The sequence below is a fragment of the Nicotiana sylvestris genome, chromosome 2, assembly GCF_000393655.2.
Source record: "Nicotiana sylvestris chromosome 2, ASM39365v2, whole genome shotgun sequence".
Taxonomy (NCBI): domain Eukaryota; kingdom Viridiplantae; phylum Streptophyta; class Magnoliopsida; order Solanales; family Solanaceae; genus Nicotiana; species Nicotiana sylvestris.
Genome location: NC_091058.1, coordinates 85427292 through 85446255, shown reverse-complemented (window position 1 = coordinate 85446255; position 18964 = coordinate 85427292). Strand labels below are relative to the sequence as shown.

The 18964-nt window shown below is 37.4% G+C and overlaps 2 protein-coding genes across 7 annotated transcripts; both read right to left on the bottom strand.

The window, feature by feature from the left end:
* Positions 1 to 769: 769 nt before the first annotated feature.
* Positions 770 to 4223, bottom strand: LOC104228127 (uncharacterized). Its single transcript, XM_009780538.2, has 4 exons — positions 3477 to 4223; positions 3282 to 3384; positions 1683 to 1891; positions 770 to 1568 (listed from the first exon to the last, which is right to left on the bottom strand). Exons 1-4 carry the CDS (start codon positions 4118 to 4120, stop codon positions 1274 to 1276), a joined length of 1251 nt encoding a protein of 416 aa, XP_009778840.1. The 5' UTR covers positions 4121 to 4223; the 3' UTR covers positions 770 to 1273.
* Positions 4224 to 6049: 1826 nt separating this feature from the next.
* Positions 6050 to 9743, bottom strand: LOC104228126 (pheophytinase, chloroplastic-like). Of its 6 annotated transcripts, none has more exons than XM_009780531.2 (7): positions 9478 to 9743; positions 9275 to 9379; positions 9025 to 9163; positions 8346 to 8516; positions 7981 to 8227; positions 7097 to 7188; positions 6050 to 6492 (listed from the first exon to the last, which is right to left on the bottom strand). In XM_009780531.2, exons 1-7 carry the CDS (start codon positions 9563 to 9565, stop codon positions 6207 to 6209), a joined length of 1128 nt encoding a protein of 375 aa, XP_009778833.1. In that variant the 5' UTR covers positions 9566 to 9743; the 3' UTR covers positions 6050 to 6206. The 6 variants fall into 6 exon arrangements, with proteins under 6 accessions (XP_009778833.1, XP_009778834.1, XP_009778839.1 ...); XM_009780532.2 differs by having other exon boundaries at positions 9275 to 9376; XM_009780537.2 differs by having other exon boundaries at positions 9483 to 9743.
* Between the last annotated feature and the right edge of the window lie 9221 nt (positions 9744 to 18964).

The window sequence follows — 18964 nt, the reverse complement described above, 5'->3', positions numbered from 1 at the left end:
GTGGTAGGATCGTTTCCTATTTTCTTTTTCAATTATGCCCTTACTTATTACTCCATAATTCTATTTTATCCTTAACATTTTTTAAATTTCAACTCCAAATCTCCAACCTATTGACCTACTTTATCTTCTTCCATCTTTTCTAGAGTTGGTTCGCCCCGTTCTTTTTATCCAAGTCTCCGATCAATTCTTTCTCTTTCCATCGTTTTCATTCTTTTTTTTTGCTAATTATTAGTTAGCCTTTTTTCGGATTTTTGCTCTTGTTTCCAAGCTACGTAATTAATGATAAATTAGTAGAAATAGGTTTTCTCAAATTATTTTTATGTCTAATTCTTGATAAATTTTATTTAAAACAATTGCAGGTATTTTAGTAAACTTATCAGTTACAGTACGATACAGTCAAAACAAATAACAAAAATATTTTTTAACAACAGCAAACAATATAATCTATTCAAACGTTGTATCGATAAAACGATACGATACGATACAATACAATATAATACAATACATTATAAAACGATAGCTAACAATGATCCAAACATAGTGTTAGTCTACTCGGTTCCCCTTATGAACATTTTTCTTGGAACTCTTAGCTACTATTACAACCAATCCTGCAAAATGCACCAGAACTTGTCTCATAGGCTAGACTTCGGGAATATATTGGAAATTTTATGAGTTTGCTTCAGAACTACCTAAAGAGGTTTACCCAAAAATTAAAGGGAAGAAAAATAAAAAAGGAAACAACATTGCCTTATAAGAATGCTCCAGGATAGGTTCTAAGATACATGGATATATTCTTCTTCTTTTATGAAAGAAGATATGTGGAATTTGATAGAACAGAATTCATTTACACAAATATTAAATCCAAGGATGGATATCCCTACCTAAGTCAAACAATGTCAAATGTGAAAGTAGCAACATGCCTACTACATACTAATATATATAGAGATTAGGCAGAGGACAATCACTACATGCTCATTTCTGAAACACAGATAAGGAAAATATGGACATACTCATCTTTTTAGAACATTGGCTCCAGTCGATTGGAGTTGTATTATCTACTTTGGACCAATGACAATGGCAATCACCATCAGTTCGGCTGCAGCAAGCCTTACTTTTGCCTCATTGATTAATTTAAAGGCATGCATAATGTTACTGCCCGAGTAGCAATTGAAATCCACTTCGCACGAGACTAAGTTGCTACTCTTACGATGCATTGCCACAAATTAAAGCAATTCAACAAGGAACTAGGAGGGACAATAACCACTTTCAACGCCTATGATCCATTGACCTGGCTTTCTACTTGGTACACTCCATTTGGAACGAGCATAGATTCTTCGAGAAATTTCTGTAGTACAGATACATAAATGTCTGGGAAAGTCCGGTAATGGTCTACATGGGGAGATGAGCCAAAGTTGAAAGAGTGAACCTTTCTCCCACTTTTTCTCTGCTCTTCAATAAAAGACTCAACCGACTGAATTGGAATGACCTTGTCAGCAGAACTGTAAAGATAAAGCTGCGGACAAGAAGGCTGGTTCTTGACAAGGGCAGAAATTATCTTCCTCAGCCGCCTGTGCATTGGAGACAACCAATAATTAAAAGAAGCTAAATTTTACTTCTGTACCTTCTAATCAAAAGCTAAATACCGCGAGCAAAGAAGAACAAAAACATGTTGAAGTACTTACGCATTAACATCAGGCAAATTAAGAAGAAATGAGAAAAGCTTCTCAAATGCTGCTAAAAGCAAGGTTTCCATCAACATGGGTTCTTTCCCTTGAATGTTTCCTGAGGTTAACCCACTTTGCACTTCAATTCCTTCTCCAGCTTCCACTGAAGGATATACAGAAGAGCTACGCTTCTGCAGCAGGGCTGTAGTAAATCCTGCTGCCCAGACCTGCCAGGTTTAAGATTGATTTACCATACGACATTCCATTTTACCCAATTTTGTAGAAACAGAATCAACAGTATACAACAAAACAGGAAATAATGTGGCACATTTTCTTATTAAGGAGGAACGAAAAAGCGCACCAAGAGACCAAAAATCTTCCAAAATGGCAAACAGAATTCCCCCACAAAAAAAAAAAAAAGAAGCAATATATGCATAGAATTTCCTGAAGTTGTGACAAAACTTCCAGCAAAAGGCTCGATCTGTCAAAAAAAGACAATGTCAAACCCTCAACGGCAAATAGGGACATCGAATCTCAAAGAACATTTAAGAGCTCTGCGTTCTGCTACTCCTCACAAGAGGTTATGATACGAAATATCATTTAGAAACTGAAAATTTACAGAATAACTATCTAAAGCCGTTCAACAGTTTGAAACACATTCCAAACTCATCCCCTTGCCTTTCACCTCTCTGTTTGTTAAATTCTTCGAAATTGGTAGTAGGTATAGCTTAATATAATAAATTCATGATTAAAGGAAAATTGTCAGTAGCTAACAATAGGCATGAAAAATTTCCTTCCTAGCAATACATTTACCTGAGGCTAAACTTGACACATAGGAATAAGAGTCATATCAAATCAATCCCTCCACAGATACTATGTCAGCTTGCATCTTTACTTCTTTATTTCTTCAATGACAACACAAATAAATTTGACAATGGATATTGTCATTTTTAGTTTGTTTTTGTGTGTGTGTGTGTGGGGGGGGGGGGGTATGTAAGCATAAAGGTTGCTTATGTTGCAAATTTCCACCAGTGTACAACAGCAGCATGACATATCAAAGAGATATATGAAAAAACAAACACAGGAAATTAAAATACATTTGTGGACGCATAGTCTAAAACGCTAATAGATAAGACTAACGACCGGGTATGCGGTTCACAAAAGGTAAATGCCCCTACTGCTAATGATATCATAAATTCGCATGCATAATTCTCATTGTTATAGCAGTAAGGAGTATCTGTGGTTTCTACTGGGAAGATAGTGTGCAGATACACAGCCCCAAAAAGATGACCACAGGATGCAGCACATCCTTTCATATTAAGGATATTCATTTCTATAGCTAGTTAAAATGTGAGTGAAGAGCATGATCCCGGAATTAAAAGCAGCTAGTACTCAAGCATCATTTGACTCAGTGTCATAACAACAATTGCCATACTAAATTACTAATGAACTGGAAAAAAAACCATAAACAGAGACAACACAGGGAGACACAAACACGGAGAGAGAAAGCAGAATTCAGACATTCTGTACAAAGTAACCAATGACACGAAAATGCAAAGGATGATCATTTTGGAGTAAACACTTAAGTGATGGTGGGGTGAGGGAAAACCAAATAACCTTGGGGCTTATATTGGGGTCACCACCTGAATCAACAATACATCCCTTGATCTTTTGCAACAAATCCTCTCTGCTTTTCAAATTCTCTAGAATTGCACCATAACTGCATATAAACAAATAACAAAAAAGAAAACAGCTTAAATAACAAAAAACCGCAGCACAATCAAGTTTTTTAAGTCCGATAAATCAACCTACGCAAGCCAGCCAGTATTACTGAAGGTGTGAAAAACCAAACATCTTTCACGGCCATCCTTGTCTGATTCCGACAACCACAAAGAAAGCTCATTTGCCAGCACAGCAATCCGCTCCTCTAATTTCTTCCCTAAATCGAACGAAAGCACATCTCTCACAGAAGCAACAAATGTTACAGCGTGAATGCCCCTAGCGTTATACAACTCAATATACCTCCTCAAATGCTTGGGCTTCGACCCGAGCCAACCCAATAACACAACCGTCACAATTGGGCCTTCTTTCGGCGGCACCACAATTTCACTACCATTTTCGCCGCCTGCAGCAAAATGCCAATTGAATAGACCGTCTTGCGGAGCCGATACTATACGGGCAAAACGATTGCTGGATAAGATGGGATTGAAGAATTGTGATGTACTGAAGAGAGGATTTGAAAACCTAAATGGAGGTGAAAGTGGGAAGGACGAATTGGAGGAGAAATTGCGATGAGACAAGAAAATGTGGGGGGCGTTTTTGCGAGATAAGGAAAGTGAAGGGGTGGGAAATGAAGAGGGTGATAAAGGAAGGGGCTTGTGATTGAGTTTGAGGAAGAGAGAAGTGGGGAGATGGTGGCGATTTGAACAAGTGAGTAGTCTCACAGAGGCTTCCATGAATGGGAATTTTGCGAGTCGTAGTAGGTTACAGGTGCTGTTATTTGTAGCGGGGGATGAATTGGGCAACCACCCGTTTTTAGCTTTAGTGCCTCTTCTTTGGCGTTTGGAACAAGGAAAGTTACTATTCCTTGCGTCATGCTTTTCCGTACTATACGGAATATGTCAGTTCCTTTTTTGGAATATATATATATATATTTTTTTAAAAGTGTTACACAAACTGTGGCATATGAAGTATCTTATCTGCAACTATCACAATTGAATATTCTACTAATGTGATATCGTAGAAAATTTTCAATTGTACATTATCAGTTTGGTTAGAACAATATCTGAAGTCTGAAATGCTCGACTCTGTTGTCACAATGACTTTTGAAGCGAGCGGAAAAGTCTTTTCTGGAAAAGAGAAATCACTGAAATTAACAAAGTCATAGTTCAGTATTTAAGACTTACTAATTCAGTGACTTTGGCATTCAACGTTCCCAAAATGGTCTATCCGATATATTGAAAATAATATCGACCTGTTGGGTAGAATAAGTTCATTGAATAGCCTACTATCGAAACTCAAGTTCAATCTTTCAATCATAAAAAAAATGAACTCATTTTCCTTCCGATGTACATTATGTAGTGGGAAGAGAACCAGCAGTAGGAACTTCGTGTTCGCGAAGCATAGAACTCTGCCTGATAGAAAATGTTACAGTCTACCCTGGCTTATTGAGAGATGAGAGCACTTGACATGAAAACGTTACAGTCTATCAAGTGTACCCTTGACATCATTCTTATCGAAGTCACTGAACTAGGGGAGAAAAAATGATTTAGAAGAAAAACAAGAGCTTTGAAAACTCATACACAAGTTACACAAATTAAGGAATAAAAACAGTAAAGGGTACACATGAACTTCTTTGAACCAAACTGACTTCATTATTTGTCGGCGGAATATATCTGGAGACGCTTGAAGTTGGTACGAATTTTTATTTAGACATTTGAACTTATGGGTGTTCCTAATGAGCACATATATTATATAAACTTTGTTCCAATTACGCACTTCTTGCTGAGCTAGCACATAGAGTAAGTGTTTCACCCAATATAGGCGCATGAAGAGCCCAAAAAATAGATTTTTTCTTCTTTTTTTTTTGTCTTTTTTATTTCTTTCTTCTTCTTCTTCTTTATGTTCACCACCATTGCCTCCTCCACTTTCCCCATTGTTGTGCCTCCACCATTGATTTAGCTCGAAAGTTTGAACCAACCCTTCTTCTTCACACAAAAAAGCAGCCGCTAGCCCCTTCTCCAAACAACCAGCCGCCGCCAAGCTCCCCCTTCCTCACCACCAAATCCTCTGCCACCCTCCTCTCTAACCCCCATCGCCTTACCCTTCTTCTTCACCCCACCCATCTCCAGCCGTCACTCTTCTCCAGGAGCAGCCCTCCCAAGAAACGAGTCCGAGTTCTTCATTTCAAATCAAAACACCATTAATGAGGTCTTTATAAAGCTTGAAGTTTTAAAATGGGTTACTTGATTTGATGAAAAATTGAGAAATTAATATTGGAGTTGTCTTCGAGTCTTGGTAGGGAATCTTTAGTTGAAGTTATAACAAATTTGGAGGAGTTTCTCTTGAAATTTTGGATTAAAATCGTGGTTGGAACAAGAATAGACATGAAGATACTAAAGAACACCAAGAACAATGATTTCAAGAACACCAATGTGTCCTTTTTTTTGTCTTTTCTTTTGTTAATAATGTGTCATTTTGTGATTGAGTGAAAATTAAGTTTATTTTATTATGTTTACTAAATAGATTTTAAAATAGTTTTTTCTTTCTTTCTTTTATAACTCAAAATGATATATATCCTTTTTTTTTATTTGTCATTCGCCACATTAGCGGCGAGTCATTGCACACACTTTTTAAGTTTGGTTAATTGTTAAAAAAGTGCCTAATTGGAACAAGTTTAGTGTAGTATAAGTGCTCTTCAGTTTAAGTGTTTAAATGAAAAACGGTGCCAACTTTAAGTATCTCCGGATGTATTCCGCCTTGTTTGTCAGAGGGCTGTACACTTCAATAACAACATACGTCGTGCATACGTTAGCAATGAGGCTAAATTTCTGGCACTGTTCGAAGAGAAGGTTCTGACAACCCCAAGGTTGATAACCAATCTAATAAAGCTTTATTCACTAGTAGTGGAACTTCGTCGTGGGGGTAATGCCCTGCCTGCAAGTTTACAAGCGATGTGTTTGGGTAGAACTCCTTAATTCGATTTGCCTTTGCATGATCAACCCAAGGGTCTAGGTCACCCCACAACAACAACAATCGGCAAGAGAGTTGGCTCAACACACTCTCAAGTGTATACTTTCTCGGGTTCGATATAAGTTGTCTTAATAGTCTGCAGAATGCAAAGTAGAGAACGTTAGCTGACTGTCTCAACCTAAACTTTTGATAGACAAAAAGCAGTAGGAACTTTCGCATGAAATGAAAGCTAAAAGAACTGACATTACAAACAACCTAAATCTGGTGCTGGTCACATACTTATCAGGCTACATAGGATAGGATATATATAATGATGGAACTTAAAAGTAAGTTTGATGTATCAAACCACTAGGCAAAATGATCCCCTAATTATGGAGTAAAATGGCGTGATAAAGTAGATGTAGTAAGTCTATTTTGTACACTTCTGAATGTTAGTAGCTCAACATTGTCTTTGAACTTTGACTAATCTGCAACTCTTTCAGCATTCACTTATAAAGCCCGAAGAATCTCAGTTTAAATTTCAAAACACAAATTCATCATACAGGTCTGAATCATGGAGTCAAGGACTTCGATAAGAATGATGATGAAATTTATACAGGAGTAAGATTTTAGACTAATATTCCATTGAAATGTTGCAAAATTTCTAGTAATACTTCCGCTTCTTCCAAGGGAAACAAAGTAATGCTCTTTTAGCTGCCAAAACGGAGGCAAAAACCTATAGGCTTTGGCTGCATTCATACCGGTAATAAACTTCCCCTGCATTTGGATCAGCAGCAGGAATAGCAATTGAATTGAGGAGGTAATCATCCACATTCGAATGGTTTCTATAGACCTTCAAGAGACAAACATCTAGAAAGTTAGTTCTTCTGTCTGCTAATAGTTCCTGAAGATTGTCAGTGGGTGACTAAATAACAAATGAAATGCAAAATGAAGAAACAACCCTTCCGTTTCTGATGCATCATCCTGCGAAAGTTTCAAATTTGAAGCCAAGAAAACAATATTAGAAAACAGCCTCACATGGAAGCAACCATGAACTATTTCTCGCTCCATCTATGATTGTCGATTTTCACTTTTAGAAAGTCAGCTTTCCTATTCCAAGAGTGAGATACGGCGTTGGCTAAATGTCATCTTCTATGAAATGAACTTAGAGTTTGGAACCTAGATCACATGAACCACAACAAACAACTTCAGTATTTCAAATCTTTTTGACAAGTTAAGAAAATTACGTGAAGTGAAACTTTTTGACTTAAGAAAAATGATAAAAGAGAGATAAATTGGGTCAGAGGGAGTAATTTAGAAGAATTAAAAGAGTCAATGGTCAATTCGAAAACTGATGAATCTTAGTTTCTGCAAGAACTAATGTGTTAGTCGGTCTTACATATCGATCAACTACCAAATGCTTCTTTTGTTTGCTTATCTATTTGGACTCAGTTTACCATATCAAAAGAAGAGCAAAAAAAGCTAACAGCTATTACTACTTACAGATTCTCTGAGTTAGGACACGTATGTGCACAAGCAAAAAGGTAAGAGCACTAGTGCATAATTTGCATATGCAAGCAAAGCAAAAAATCAACATTCATTTTAAAAAGTTGGTAGAAGAAAATTTAGCTAGGAAACAACATACACCACTCTTCAGCTGAGCTTCAATTTGAGTTGGTCGCATGGATAGCCAAAATGCCAATCCGACGACAACACGTTGAAAGATTTCCTCTACTGGCCTTACAATGAACTTTCTTAAGGCTGTCTCTTCACTTGTGTCAGTTGTAGTAATGTCATCCCCAAATTGTCCTGCACTATTTAACAAGGTAACCCCCTTGACTTGCTCAGCTGGCAGTTCTGCTGCTGCTAACAATGTAGTAAATCCTCCAAGACTGTTAAATAATACAACAGACATCATAATTGAATTCAATCCAATAGTATATGTTACTGAAACAGTACAGTTAAAAGTGCATCTTGGAGATTCATGCAATGCTAAATGAGTGAACTCACCCGTTCCCTACTAAAACTGTGTGTTGTTTAACTATCTCCTTTAAGAAGTCGACAAGCTGGTCTCTCCAAATCAAGGCATCATAGTCTACTTGTGCCTTCTCACTCCAGCCAAATCCGAGCAAATCCAGAGCATACACCTTGTAATTTTTAGCCAGCTCAGGTATGTTATACCTGAAAAAGGAAAGAAAATAGTTTCTGGAGATTTGAAGAAATAGTACAACGCCAAAAGGATTTGCATATGCAAGCTACACCAACTGGTATATTATCTGTCTTTGTAGCAAATAATGGACAATGTATGAGCATCACATAAAAAATGGAATTCCTTAATAAAGATCAATAGGACATGGGTTCGAGCCGCGTAATCAGCCACTGATGCTTGCATCAGGGTAGATTGCATGTATCACAACCCCGGGGTGCGGCCTTTCCTGGACCCTACGTGAATGCGGGATGCTTTGTGCACCGGTCTGCCCTTTTCTTTTTGCCTTAATAAAGATCAATACTAGCAAAATCCCATTTTAGGAGTGACAAGGAAGAGTTCTTTTGCAATTTTGTTAGAGAACAAATGTATATCAAATAAAAAGGAAGAATATAATCCCACTGAATCTTGTGAACACCATGTCAACTCTATCCCACTAAATCTTATGAACTCAATGCCATACAAACACAGAGACAGAATTACCTCCAATGGAAAGCAGAAGTACCAAATCCGTGAATCAGAACAACTGGAAACCCTTCCCCTTCCTCTACATAATGAATTTTGTGGCCTCGCCATGTCCAGTAGTTGTAACCCTCTGGTTTAAATGGTAATTGCTGCAAGCCTATATTATCATTTCTTTGTCAAGTATTTCCAAAAGTAAGCAACCCTTCCCCAAAAGAAGGAAAACAAAGCAGTAATTCTCATAATTGCTGCAAACGGGTGATGAACTGACCTTGAGAGGATTCAGCAACTACAGAAGGGGGCATAACTGAAGCACCAGTAGCAACAATTCCATTAATAGCAAAATTCCTTCTATTTAATTCCCATCTGCCCCCTTCTTCCAAAAGAAAAGGGAAAGAGAGAGATCAAAACTCAACATCAATGAGTTGTACATAGTAATCAAGAAACTGTTGTAAGATTGAACAAAAAGCTTACTGAACTGATTACTTCTTCCAGGTACAGCAAACCTGTTACCTGTCGGATTCAACCATTCTGTCCCAGCCGTAGCACAAGAAGCTGACATCGATTTTACTTAGAAACTAGAAAGTCCCAAAAAGCCTTGCGCCCGAGGATTCAAGAATCTTTATGGACTTTTGGAACAGTTGAACGTGGAACTTATAAGTTGATGGCAGTTTAAAAGATTCTCATTGTCTTTTTCCGTAGCTATATTTCTTCAGCTGGTGGCAGTTTAGTAGTCACAGTTGTTTCCCCGGGTTTTAAGTGTTATAGGCCTTTTGGATCAGATTACATATATTTCCTCAAACCTCTCCTTATTTCTTTAAGATATTTTTGAATATTATAGTGAATTGTTATTATAGAGAACATATATTATAACAAAACATAATATGTGGTTCCGAAAAAATTTAACTTTTATAGTGAAACATTGTTATATAAGGATGTTCTTATTTTTACATAAAGAATTTTACTTCCCTTACATTAATTAGTTTACGTATAAGTAAACAGAATGGTCAAATTTAGTCGATATGAACTATAAAGTATTATAATGTGTAGTTCGAATTATTGAAAAATACTTGTTACATTAATATTTTAATAGAAAGGTTTTGTAAATTTGAAAATTATCATGAGCTCTTGAAGAGTTTTTGGCCAATATTGTCTCTTATCTTTGAGGGTATGTCTATTTTGGTCCCTCAAATATAACCCTGAGCATATTTAGTCTCTTAAATATTTTAACGAAATTCATTTTCTTCGACTTGCTTCCCTTCTCACCTTCACGAATTTACTAATCACTTGTGAAATAGCATAATCCTTATAACCTCCAAATAATCTTTTACTTGGACTGATGTCAATTACCTTACGACAAATTCCACGTTTAATACTTCAGGGTGCAACATTGTCGTAACTTAATATTGTGAAACGTGATATCGATGTAATATTGCGGGGCGTAACATTATTCCCCCCTTTGGAACATTCGTCCTCGAATGTTGACTGATGCTCTTATCATTTTCATAACTTATAGCTCTTGTGAATACCTCAATACTTTCCTTGCCATTTAGGCAGTTGTTCTGTGAATAAATCCAAAGTTCAGGTCACTCCCCCCTTAGGCCTCCTTATCACACCACAACCTGTAGTCGGAATCCTTCCAATCTCGTAATTGTTTCTACCTTCCATTATGCATCCTGTACGATTTTGACCTTGTAAGTGTGCCCAATATCTAGGTTTCATATGTAGATCTTGATAAAGATGTTCCTTTGGGCATTTATCAGTGTACTGAAGTTGTTCGCTGGGTACTTTGTTGAATTCACGAATATTGCTATATCTTATCGCATAGTTCTGTTTAGCCAACCGTATGAATTTACTGCCATAACTCTTACTTTAATTTATCGTTGCTGAGGTTTGCTACCAAATCCCAGCTTACTCTCGTTGCTTATTTCAAGTGTATAAATTAAATCCTTTAATGCTTCCTCGTTACTGCCCATCTTTAGAATGATGGCCTAATCTCATCTCATACTTTGTGACTTTTGTCCATCCATTGTTGATTCACCTCAATATTGATCTACAATATACTACTGATAACTTGAAACTTCTTATGTAAGATTTTGACTCTAGGGCTTACGTTACATCAAGGAATATTCGAAGTAATTTTTCTGATCCACTTAGCGTCGATGCTGTAATGCAATAACCGCATTCTATAGCATCCCAAGGTGGGTATTTTAATCTCGTACAATTCATGAATCCCTTTTTTTTTTCTTTTTTTTTTAAATTATTACTCAATTAAAGGCCCAAACATCGTCCTTTATCTATCATAATTACACTTTTATTCTACTATTAGGGCAGCATTCCATTTCTTCTAAATGCTACTTATAAAGAGTAACTCCTTTGAGTCCATTCAGGCCATACTGAGCTTACTATAACATAGAGAAACTATCTACTCTTCTTGTTTTCATGGGCTTAATCCTAAAGACTTATTCATTCTCGTCACCTTTTCACTTGTCTTTCCTCATCCTTACTCATGTTTCCTTAAAACTTTGTCGCTTTGCAATACTTTAACTTGCGACCTATACATATCCATTTATACTACTCGCAACTTTCCTTCAACTTGCTTGCACCATAGATTTCCTTATGTTATTCTGGAACGTCAAGCGAGACATCACATCCTCCAACTTTTCTCTACTCTCTTAACTATATCTCTCAGTACTTAGAAACCATAGGCTGGAAGACATGTCGCCGACGATGCCACTATCATTCCTGGTTATTGGATCCCCGTGCTTATAGCCTTCTATCCAAAGTATGGACTATTCACGATCTTCTGCCTTTGAGTATATCGTACGTTGTTCACCATTACCTTACTTACCTTAAAATCTCGCATCGTATCTTCTATCTCTTTCCTGACCTCCCTTCCACCTAGGTGTAATTCACGTCCAAAACTTGAAACTCTATTATAATACTCGCACCTCTGGTACATACACATTCCAGTAGGAGCTTCGTACTGACTTCTTATGAGGCTGGTACTCCTTCTAACTGGCTTCCTTGTAGAGCCATTATAAATTATGGTTGTTGTGTTATTTCTCTTGAACATCTGATATTAAGAGTGATTCTGTCATGTTCTCAAGCACAAACTTCTATAATTTTTCTAGGTCTAATAACCAGACTCCTGATTTACTTGGGTGATGTAATTCTTTAGTTTCCTCTTCCTTCTGATCAACCTCTACGTAGGCTTAAGCTATCTTCCGATCTGTGGCTCATGGTATCACTTATTACCTTAGCCTTTCATGGGCGTTATGGAAAATCCATGGTGCAATCTTCTAACAATTCAATCTTTTGTCTATGCCCTGGGCTCAATTCTTTCTTTTAACTTATATCAGAGTCTTCTATGGCTGTATGATTATCAATAAGTATGTTGCCTGGATAATGCTCCAAATTCTTGAGTATATCCATAACGTAGTAACTCAGGATCATTGATTGAATAATTCTTTTCGTTTCATCTCAGCTTTCTTTAAACGTGTGCAATTATTTTTTCTGGTCTTTCTGCCCCTTTTTGCGTCCATACTTAGCTTATCTTAGTGTCTACACTTGCTAGAGTTTTCATACAACTCATATGGTCTCGAATATTACTTTTAATTCTTACTTCCCGTTTATTAGCCACGATAAGTGCCACTTTCCTTTGTAATGCTTACAATATTGTTGTGAGATTATTGTTATACGACCATTTCATCTTTCGGTCGTTGTGCTTAGGTTGAAACCTTCTTTCTTTTCTCTTTAGCTAATCTTTCGTTGTAGTACTTAGGGAGAACCCTTAACTCTCGTAAAACTGTGAGATTATTACAAACCTTTTCTGATGTCCTTAATTGCCTATAATCATCTGTAGTTGCTTACTTCCATGCCCTTGTGCTTATATGGTTGCTTCTGAACTGATATTTTGATTGCCTTCCCAGTGGCACTTTTTTTATCCCCGTAACACTCATACGATACCTTTAACTACCCCGACTCTTGTTTGAATATATCTCAAGTATTATAATGATATTCTCTGAGGTTGAATTCTCCATGTTGGGTTCTACTATGTTTATCTTACATGATCTGATGACTCATATGTAACCTCCTGTTTAGCCATAACTGAGATCTTCTTGACCAATTACTAACTACTCATTGTCCCATTCTCATATCAATATTCCTCATAATCTTTCTTGGGTTATTTACTTTGTTTTAACTTATGTCTTGTACTGGCTCCTTATTTATTAATAACAGCTTGGGCAGGAACCTTTAATTCCTCTCATTGACGTCGTGCTTGCACAATATTCTTGAATCGTAGTGTATCTGTAAGATTTGGATAAGTGCCATCTCATTCCTCTTTTATTTATCACATTCTTCCTTTACCATTTCATGGTCGCTAGAACTACTTAATTCTGACTTAATGTCACATTACTCTGAATTCCCCCCTTTAGGGGTGTACTAACAGCTAAAGCCACGAGGATCTACCTATAGATGTTTTACCTCCTCATCTTTGGCGTCGTTTCTCAACATCAATGATCCTTACTCGCCTTGCGGCAATTCTTCTATACCAAGGACGACAAATTCCCTTACTCGCAAGGGTAACACTTCGCGTAACTGGCACATACAGTCTCTTAAGCTTAACTTTGCTCATATTGCTTGCTCTAGGGAAGCGTCTCCCTGAATGACTATTCTTTGAATTCATCGTGAATCTTCTTCTGTGGTTCATTCTATTACCGCCGGAACGAAATCTGAAATTCCCATGATGCCGAGTACTTTCCAATCATTCAGTCCCTAATTCATATTTAGTTTATCTTATTTACCAGTCCATACTGATTTCTATTACTCTGGGGATTAACTCTCCCCTCTGGTAGTCACGTTGGAGTCACGAACTTATTTCTCGAAATGAGGATATAACCTTATGGACTGTACTTTATCGTTGTCTTAAGGCCCATTATCTTTCGTCTCTTTCTTCATTTGACTATAGGTTCTGAAACACTCTACCGTTTTATCCATGTATCACACCATATTCATAATGCTTTCTTATCCCTCTTCTCATTATTCTGCTAATATTTCTGCATATCCCTTTTCTTGTGAAAACTTCAATATGACATTCCTTCACTTTTAGCTTTCCTTTGCTCCATCCAGTGGCTCTTCAAGTTGCTTAACGTTCTCGCTTTACTAGGACACGAGTAACACTAAGGTAATATTTATCCTTCAAGGCTTATAGTGCATGTCTTTGTAGTGCTCATATCTGGCTACACTATTTTAGAGTGCACCATCGAGGTGTCTCATAAAGAGATCTATTAGCATATTTGCAATATCCTTCAGAAATGTCAACTGACACAATCAATTCATCCATCATATCTTCTTATACTACTTTTGTTAACCCCCATAGGGCATATCTAGAAGGGGTGCGACCAGTTGTATATACCTCTGTTACTTTTGAATATAATTCAAAAAGCTTATGTTCCTCCGCCTCAATTATAAACATTGTTAACCTTTATTAACTGGGCGCCTCGTACCCTTCTTCACCTTCCTTCTTTTACTTGCTGAAACTTGTATCTACCTTCCGATTCTCTTGTTCCTTTTTACCGTAAGAGTAGATAGGCATTCTTGCCTTTGGAATCTTTATCAAGAAACTTACACATCTTAGTATATATGATTTGCCGAATACATCATATTTATTCATCATAAGCATGATGCAAAAATGGAGTTCCTCTGACTCAACTCTTCTAAAACAATCTCTCTTTCCAACCTTCTTTCCAGATACAGGTATCGTCTTATTATGAATAGGATTTAGGAATTTGAATTCCTATGGTTGAGCTCTACCATACGATCTAGAATAAGAAGAAAGAGTGATAGTCCTAAATGCCATGTAGCCTCCTGCTTATAAGTGTGGTGCACGACACACCCATAAACAAGACTCTACTAGACACGGCTTATAGACTCCCTAGGACAGAACTGCTCTGATACCACTTTTGTCACGACCCAAACCGATGGGCCGCGACAGGCATCCGGTACCTTACTCAACCAAGTACCAACGTAGCGTACCTTTCTTATTACATCATTATATACACATGATATACGGGCCTAATAGGCCAACATAATCATTTATAAACTCAAAACATAGGCTGGCAAGGCCGTACAATCTTTTACGTACACGACATATATCGACAAGCCTCTAAGAGTATAGAATGTCATAAAAGTTGGGACAGAGTCCCGCCATACCAAACAATACACGTCTAAATCATATCAGCCAAACAAGCAACTCCGAAGCAAATGGAGCGCACCAACATCTTCCGATGAGCTAATAGCCTACTTGGAGGGCTCTCGGCCTGTCTATCGGAACCTACGAGCATGAAACGCAGCATCTTCAGGCAAAAGGGACGTCAGTACGAATAATGTACCGAGTATTTAAGGCACATAAATAAATACATAAGAGATATGGAAGAAATATAGAGTACATGACTCAACCTGTAAGTCTGAATAACTTTGTAAATCACAAATTACTTTTAGCGTCATGTATATGCGTATAAATGTCATGTCGTGCATAGGTACATGTTTCATAACATCATCAGCCTCTGAGGGTATCCCATCATATCATATCGGCCACTATGGGCAAAATCATCATCGTATACCAGCTGATCAGGTGGTGGTGCGTATATAACACCATAACCTTTCTCATATCCCATATACATATACATACATATATATGCGTATATAATGATGTTTGAATCATATTTACATATATACGCGTATATAACGCCATTTGACTCATATTTCAGCCATTGTGGGCAACATCATCATCATCATATACCAGCTGATCAGGTGGTGGTGCGTATATAACGTGGTAACTTTTTCCCATATCCCATATACATATATTTATATATATATATACGCGTATATAACGCCATCTGGTCATGGGTCAATGCACATGTATAAATGAGTGAAATGCATGAAAAATATATAATAATCTCGATATTCCTTCCGGATAAACTTTTCCAACTGCGTATTATTCTGAGACCCATGAACAGAGAATAATAATAATTCTCATGGGGAATCAAAATTATAGACACCCTTACAATTTCTATGAATAAAGTAATTTATAGAAATTATGTATTTGTTCGTTTCTTCAGTATAATCTGGATCATGCCAAAAAAAGAAGGAATAGTCTTAACATACCCAGACTCCTAAGCAATTGAGACCTGAGCCGCATGAACCAGTGAGATAGAAGGTGGTGTTATCGACTAAGGAATTATCAAAAGTTTAGTAACTCATCTTTTGGCAATGAGAAATTGAAAAAGGAAACAACATATCATTATCGAAGAACAAGTTGTCAATTTATTTATTTTTGGCAATCCGCTAGGCAAGCGCCTAGGGCTAAGTTTTTTATTAATAAAAGAACAGAAAAATACAACAAATAGGAAAAGTACAAATAAGGGGGACAATAGCACCGGTATTATTACCCATATGCCTTGGTTATATAATCACTCCTCTGCGCCTCACACTGCCTTATGATGACAACCTCATGTAGAGGATTCATGGTGTAGCTGTCGGTAACGTCTCACGAGGGCATATAATCTCATAACCGTGTGGATATTTTCCAAAGGCATAGGACCAAGGCAACACAAATCGGGCTAAACCTTACCTTACTAATCCTATTGAGGCAAATAAAAAGCCTCGCTTACTAACAAGCATGTAAAAAGAAAGAACTGGAAAGAACCAAATATTTAATGATCATCAGAGAGTTTATAACATAATCTGTGATGATATTACAAATGAGTATACTAAGATAATGGTAGAATAAAATGATGAAGGAATTAAAATGTTGTCCCTTCTTGTCCGAACTTGTAATTTCTTCAATTTGTAACTCTTTTTCATCACAATCCCAATTCTTCAAGATGTATTCAAAATTCATGATTTCTTTTTTGAGCGATTGGACTTTGTTGATGTAGTTGGGGAGGCCTTCTTTTGTTTGGCAACTCTCATTGGAGGTCGCCTAACATTTGAAAATCACTAACCTTGTCATCCCAACTATTCTTCCTTGTATGATATTTGCAAATTTTTCCACTATGTATTGGTGATAAATCCTCTTTTCTTGTCGCCTCTTCTCTACATTGTTGTAACATTGCATCTTTTTCTCCTTGTTCAAAAAACTCTCTCCCTAAATTCACAGGTTGTGGTTCATTTTGAATCGTATCTAGTGACACCAAGGCAGATTCTCCAGTTGCCACCATTGCCTTACTTTGTTGTTGTCCAATGTGTTGTAATTTGTTGTTATTCCTACCTACAGGACCTGTGCTAGATGTAATAGGATTTACAGGTATGGAACTTACCATAGCTTCCAAAAGCTTTCTCTCCTCCTCTGAAATAACTGGTTTAGTGGTGACCAGTTACTGCTGCCCAGTTTTTGCCCGATCAGCTGTAGGGTGTGCAGCTTTAACAGTCTGCCTTGTACCTGCTGTTACAGCTTGACTTGGACTTGTATTTGGGGAACAGCTCTTAGCACCTATAGTAAGCTGCTTGGAAGAAGTTGCCACATGTTGAGGCAAAATTCTAGCTGGGGCATTTTGAATTGCAGCATTAGGAGACATTCTGGGAACAAATGCAGGAGCATGGAGGTTTAATTTGCTCGTAGAGACTGCTGCAATTTTCCCATAAGACTTTGACTTAACTAGAGAGTCAATCTCCTCACCTGCACTCTCCTGATCCACCTCCTCGTCACCTTCTTCAGCTGAGTATCCTGCAAAACCATCGCCCCAATCCTCCTCTTCATCTTCGTCTCGTTGATCTTGCCACAGTTTGGATGTAATAGCCTTAAGCCTCACGTTTGTTTGTATAACCTCGTTGTTATTCCCCGTTGACAACATAAACTGCCTAGATTCACCTTCTAATTCCCCAAACGACTCTGCAGATTGAGAAAGGATATCATATACGGAGGTGTTCAAAGTGACCACAGGTTGTTTCACAACAGTAGAATTTTTCATCATTTCATTCTGAGCATCTTTGATGATTTGTTCTACTTGAGGGTTGGAAAAATGCATTGTAGGTGCATTTGAACTGTGTGCCTCTGCCTTTTGCTTATCAACACGAAAAATGTCCTTCGAAATAGTGAGACGATCACCTATGTTCTTGGAGATTTGCTGCTGCGTGTTACTGCGTAAAGGTTGTGGTTGCCCATTTTTTGGAGTTGTGTTCATCATCATAGCTGCTTGGGCATTCTCTACCATTTTAGCTAGCTCTGTATTGGAAATGTGCATTGTTGTTGTAGGATCATCATGTACTTGACTTGCCTCAACAATGTGATTTTTATCTGTTGCAATCCCAAGTCGATCATTTAAACATGTGTCACCCTGCACTAGTTGCAATATATTCCTAGCTTCTTTCTCACCTTGCTCATGGACATTGAGCAAAGCATCAAAAGAGTTAGAATACTTGAAAGTTTCTGCTGCCCTTTCCAGTATTTTAATATCTGAAGCCTCTTTCTTGCTAGGTGATCGATGCACAACTGACCAACCCATATTCTGTGATTGTTGCCCATGTCGATACTCTACTTTAACACCTGATCCCACAACAGAAGCAGCATCTAAACAAGCTGCTTGTGCAGCTGATTCAACATTAGCAGATGAACTAAATTGTGCACCTGCTATTGTTGCATTGTTCAGAAAAGCTGAAGCTAATGCATTATCATCAGTAATCTGCAGAATCTGCCCAGTTCTTTCTATTGCATTAACCCTTGCATCATCCATATTTCGAGCATCAGTAGTGAATCCTTGCTCTTCAGATTTTCCAGCTGCATTTAGTGTATCAGCGTCCTGATCCACCTTCTTAGGATTTGGAGATTTTTCTACACATTCCACAGGTGCTACAGTATCTATATTAATAAAGGTAAATGCAGCTCTATCCGCTGTTGTATTCAGTGCAACATCAATCTCCATATTTGACCCTATAGTATTAGGAACTTTTACATCTT

Coding starts and splice junctions, on each gene's coding strand:
- LOC104228127 (XM_009780538.2), bottom strand. CDS start 4,120: ATGGAAGCCTCTGTGAGACTACTCACTTGTTCAAATCGCCACCATCTC. Junction 3,385..3,476: donor AGTAATACTGGCTGGCTTGC/GTAGGTTGATTT, acceptor GTTTATATGCAG/TTATGGTGCAATTCTAGAGA. Junction 1,892..3,281: donor ACCCCAATATAAGCCCCAAG/GTTATTTGGTTT, acceptor TAAACCTGGCAG/GTCTGGGCAGCAGGATTTAC.
- LOC104228126 (XM_009780531.2), bottom strand. CDS start 9,565: ATGTCAGCTTCTTGTGCTACGGCTGGGACAGAATGGTTGAATCCGACA. Junction 9,380..9,477: donor TGGAAGAAGTAATCAGTTCA/GTAAGCTTTTTG, acceptor TTCTTTTGGAAG/AAGGGGGCAGATGGGAATTA. Junction 8,517..9,024: donor ACTTCTGCTTTCCATTGGAG/GTAATTCTGTCT, acceptor TTCCTTTTTCAG/GTATAACATACCTGAGCTGG.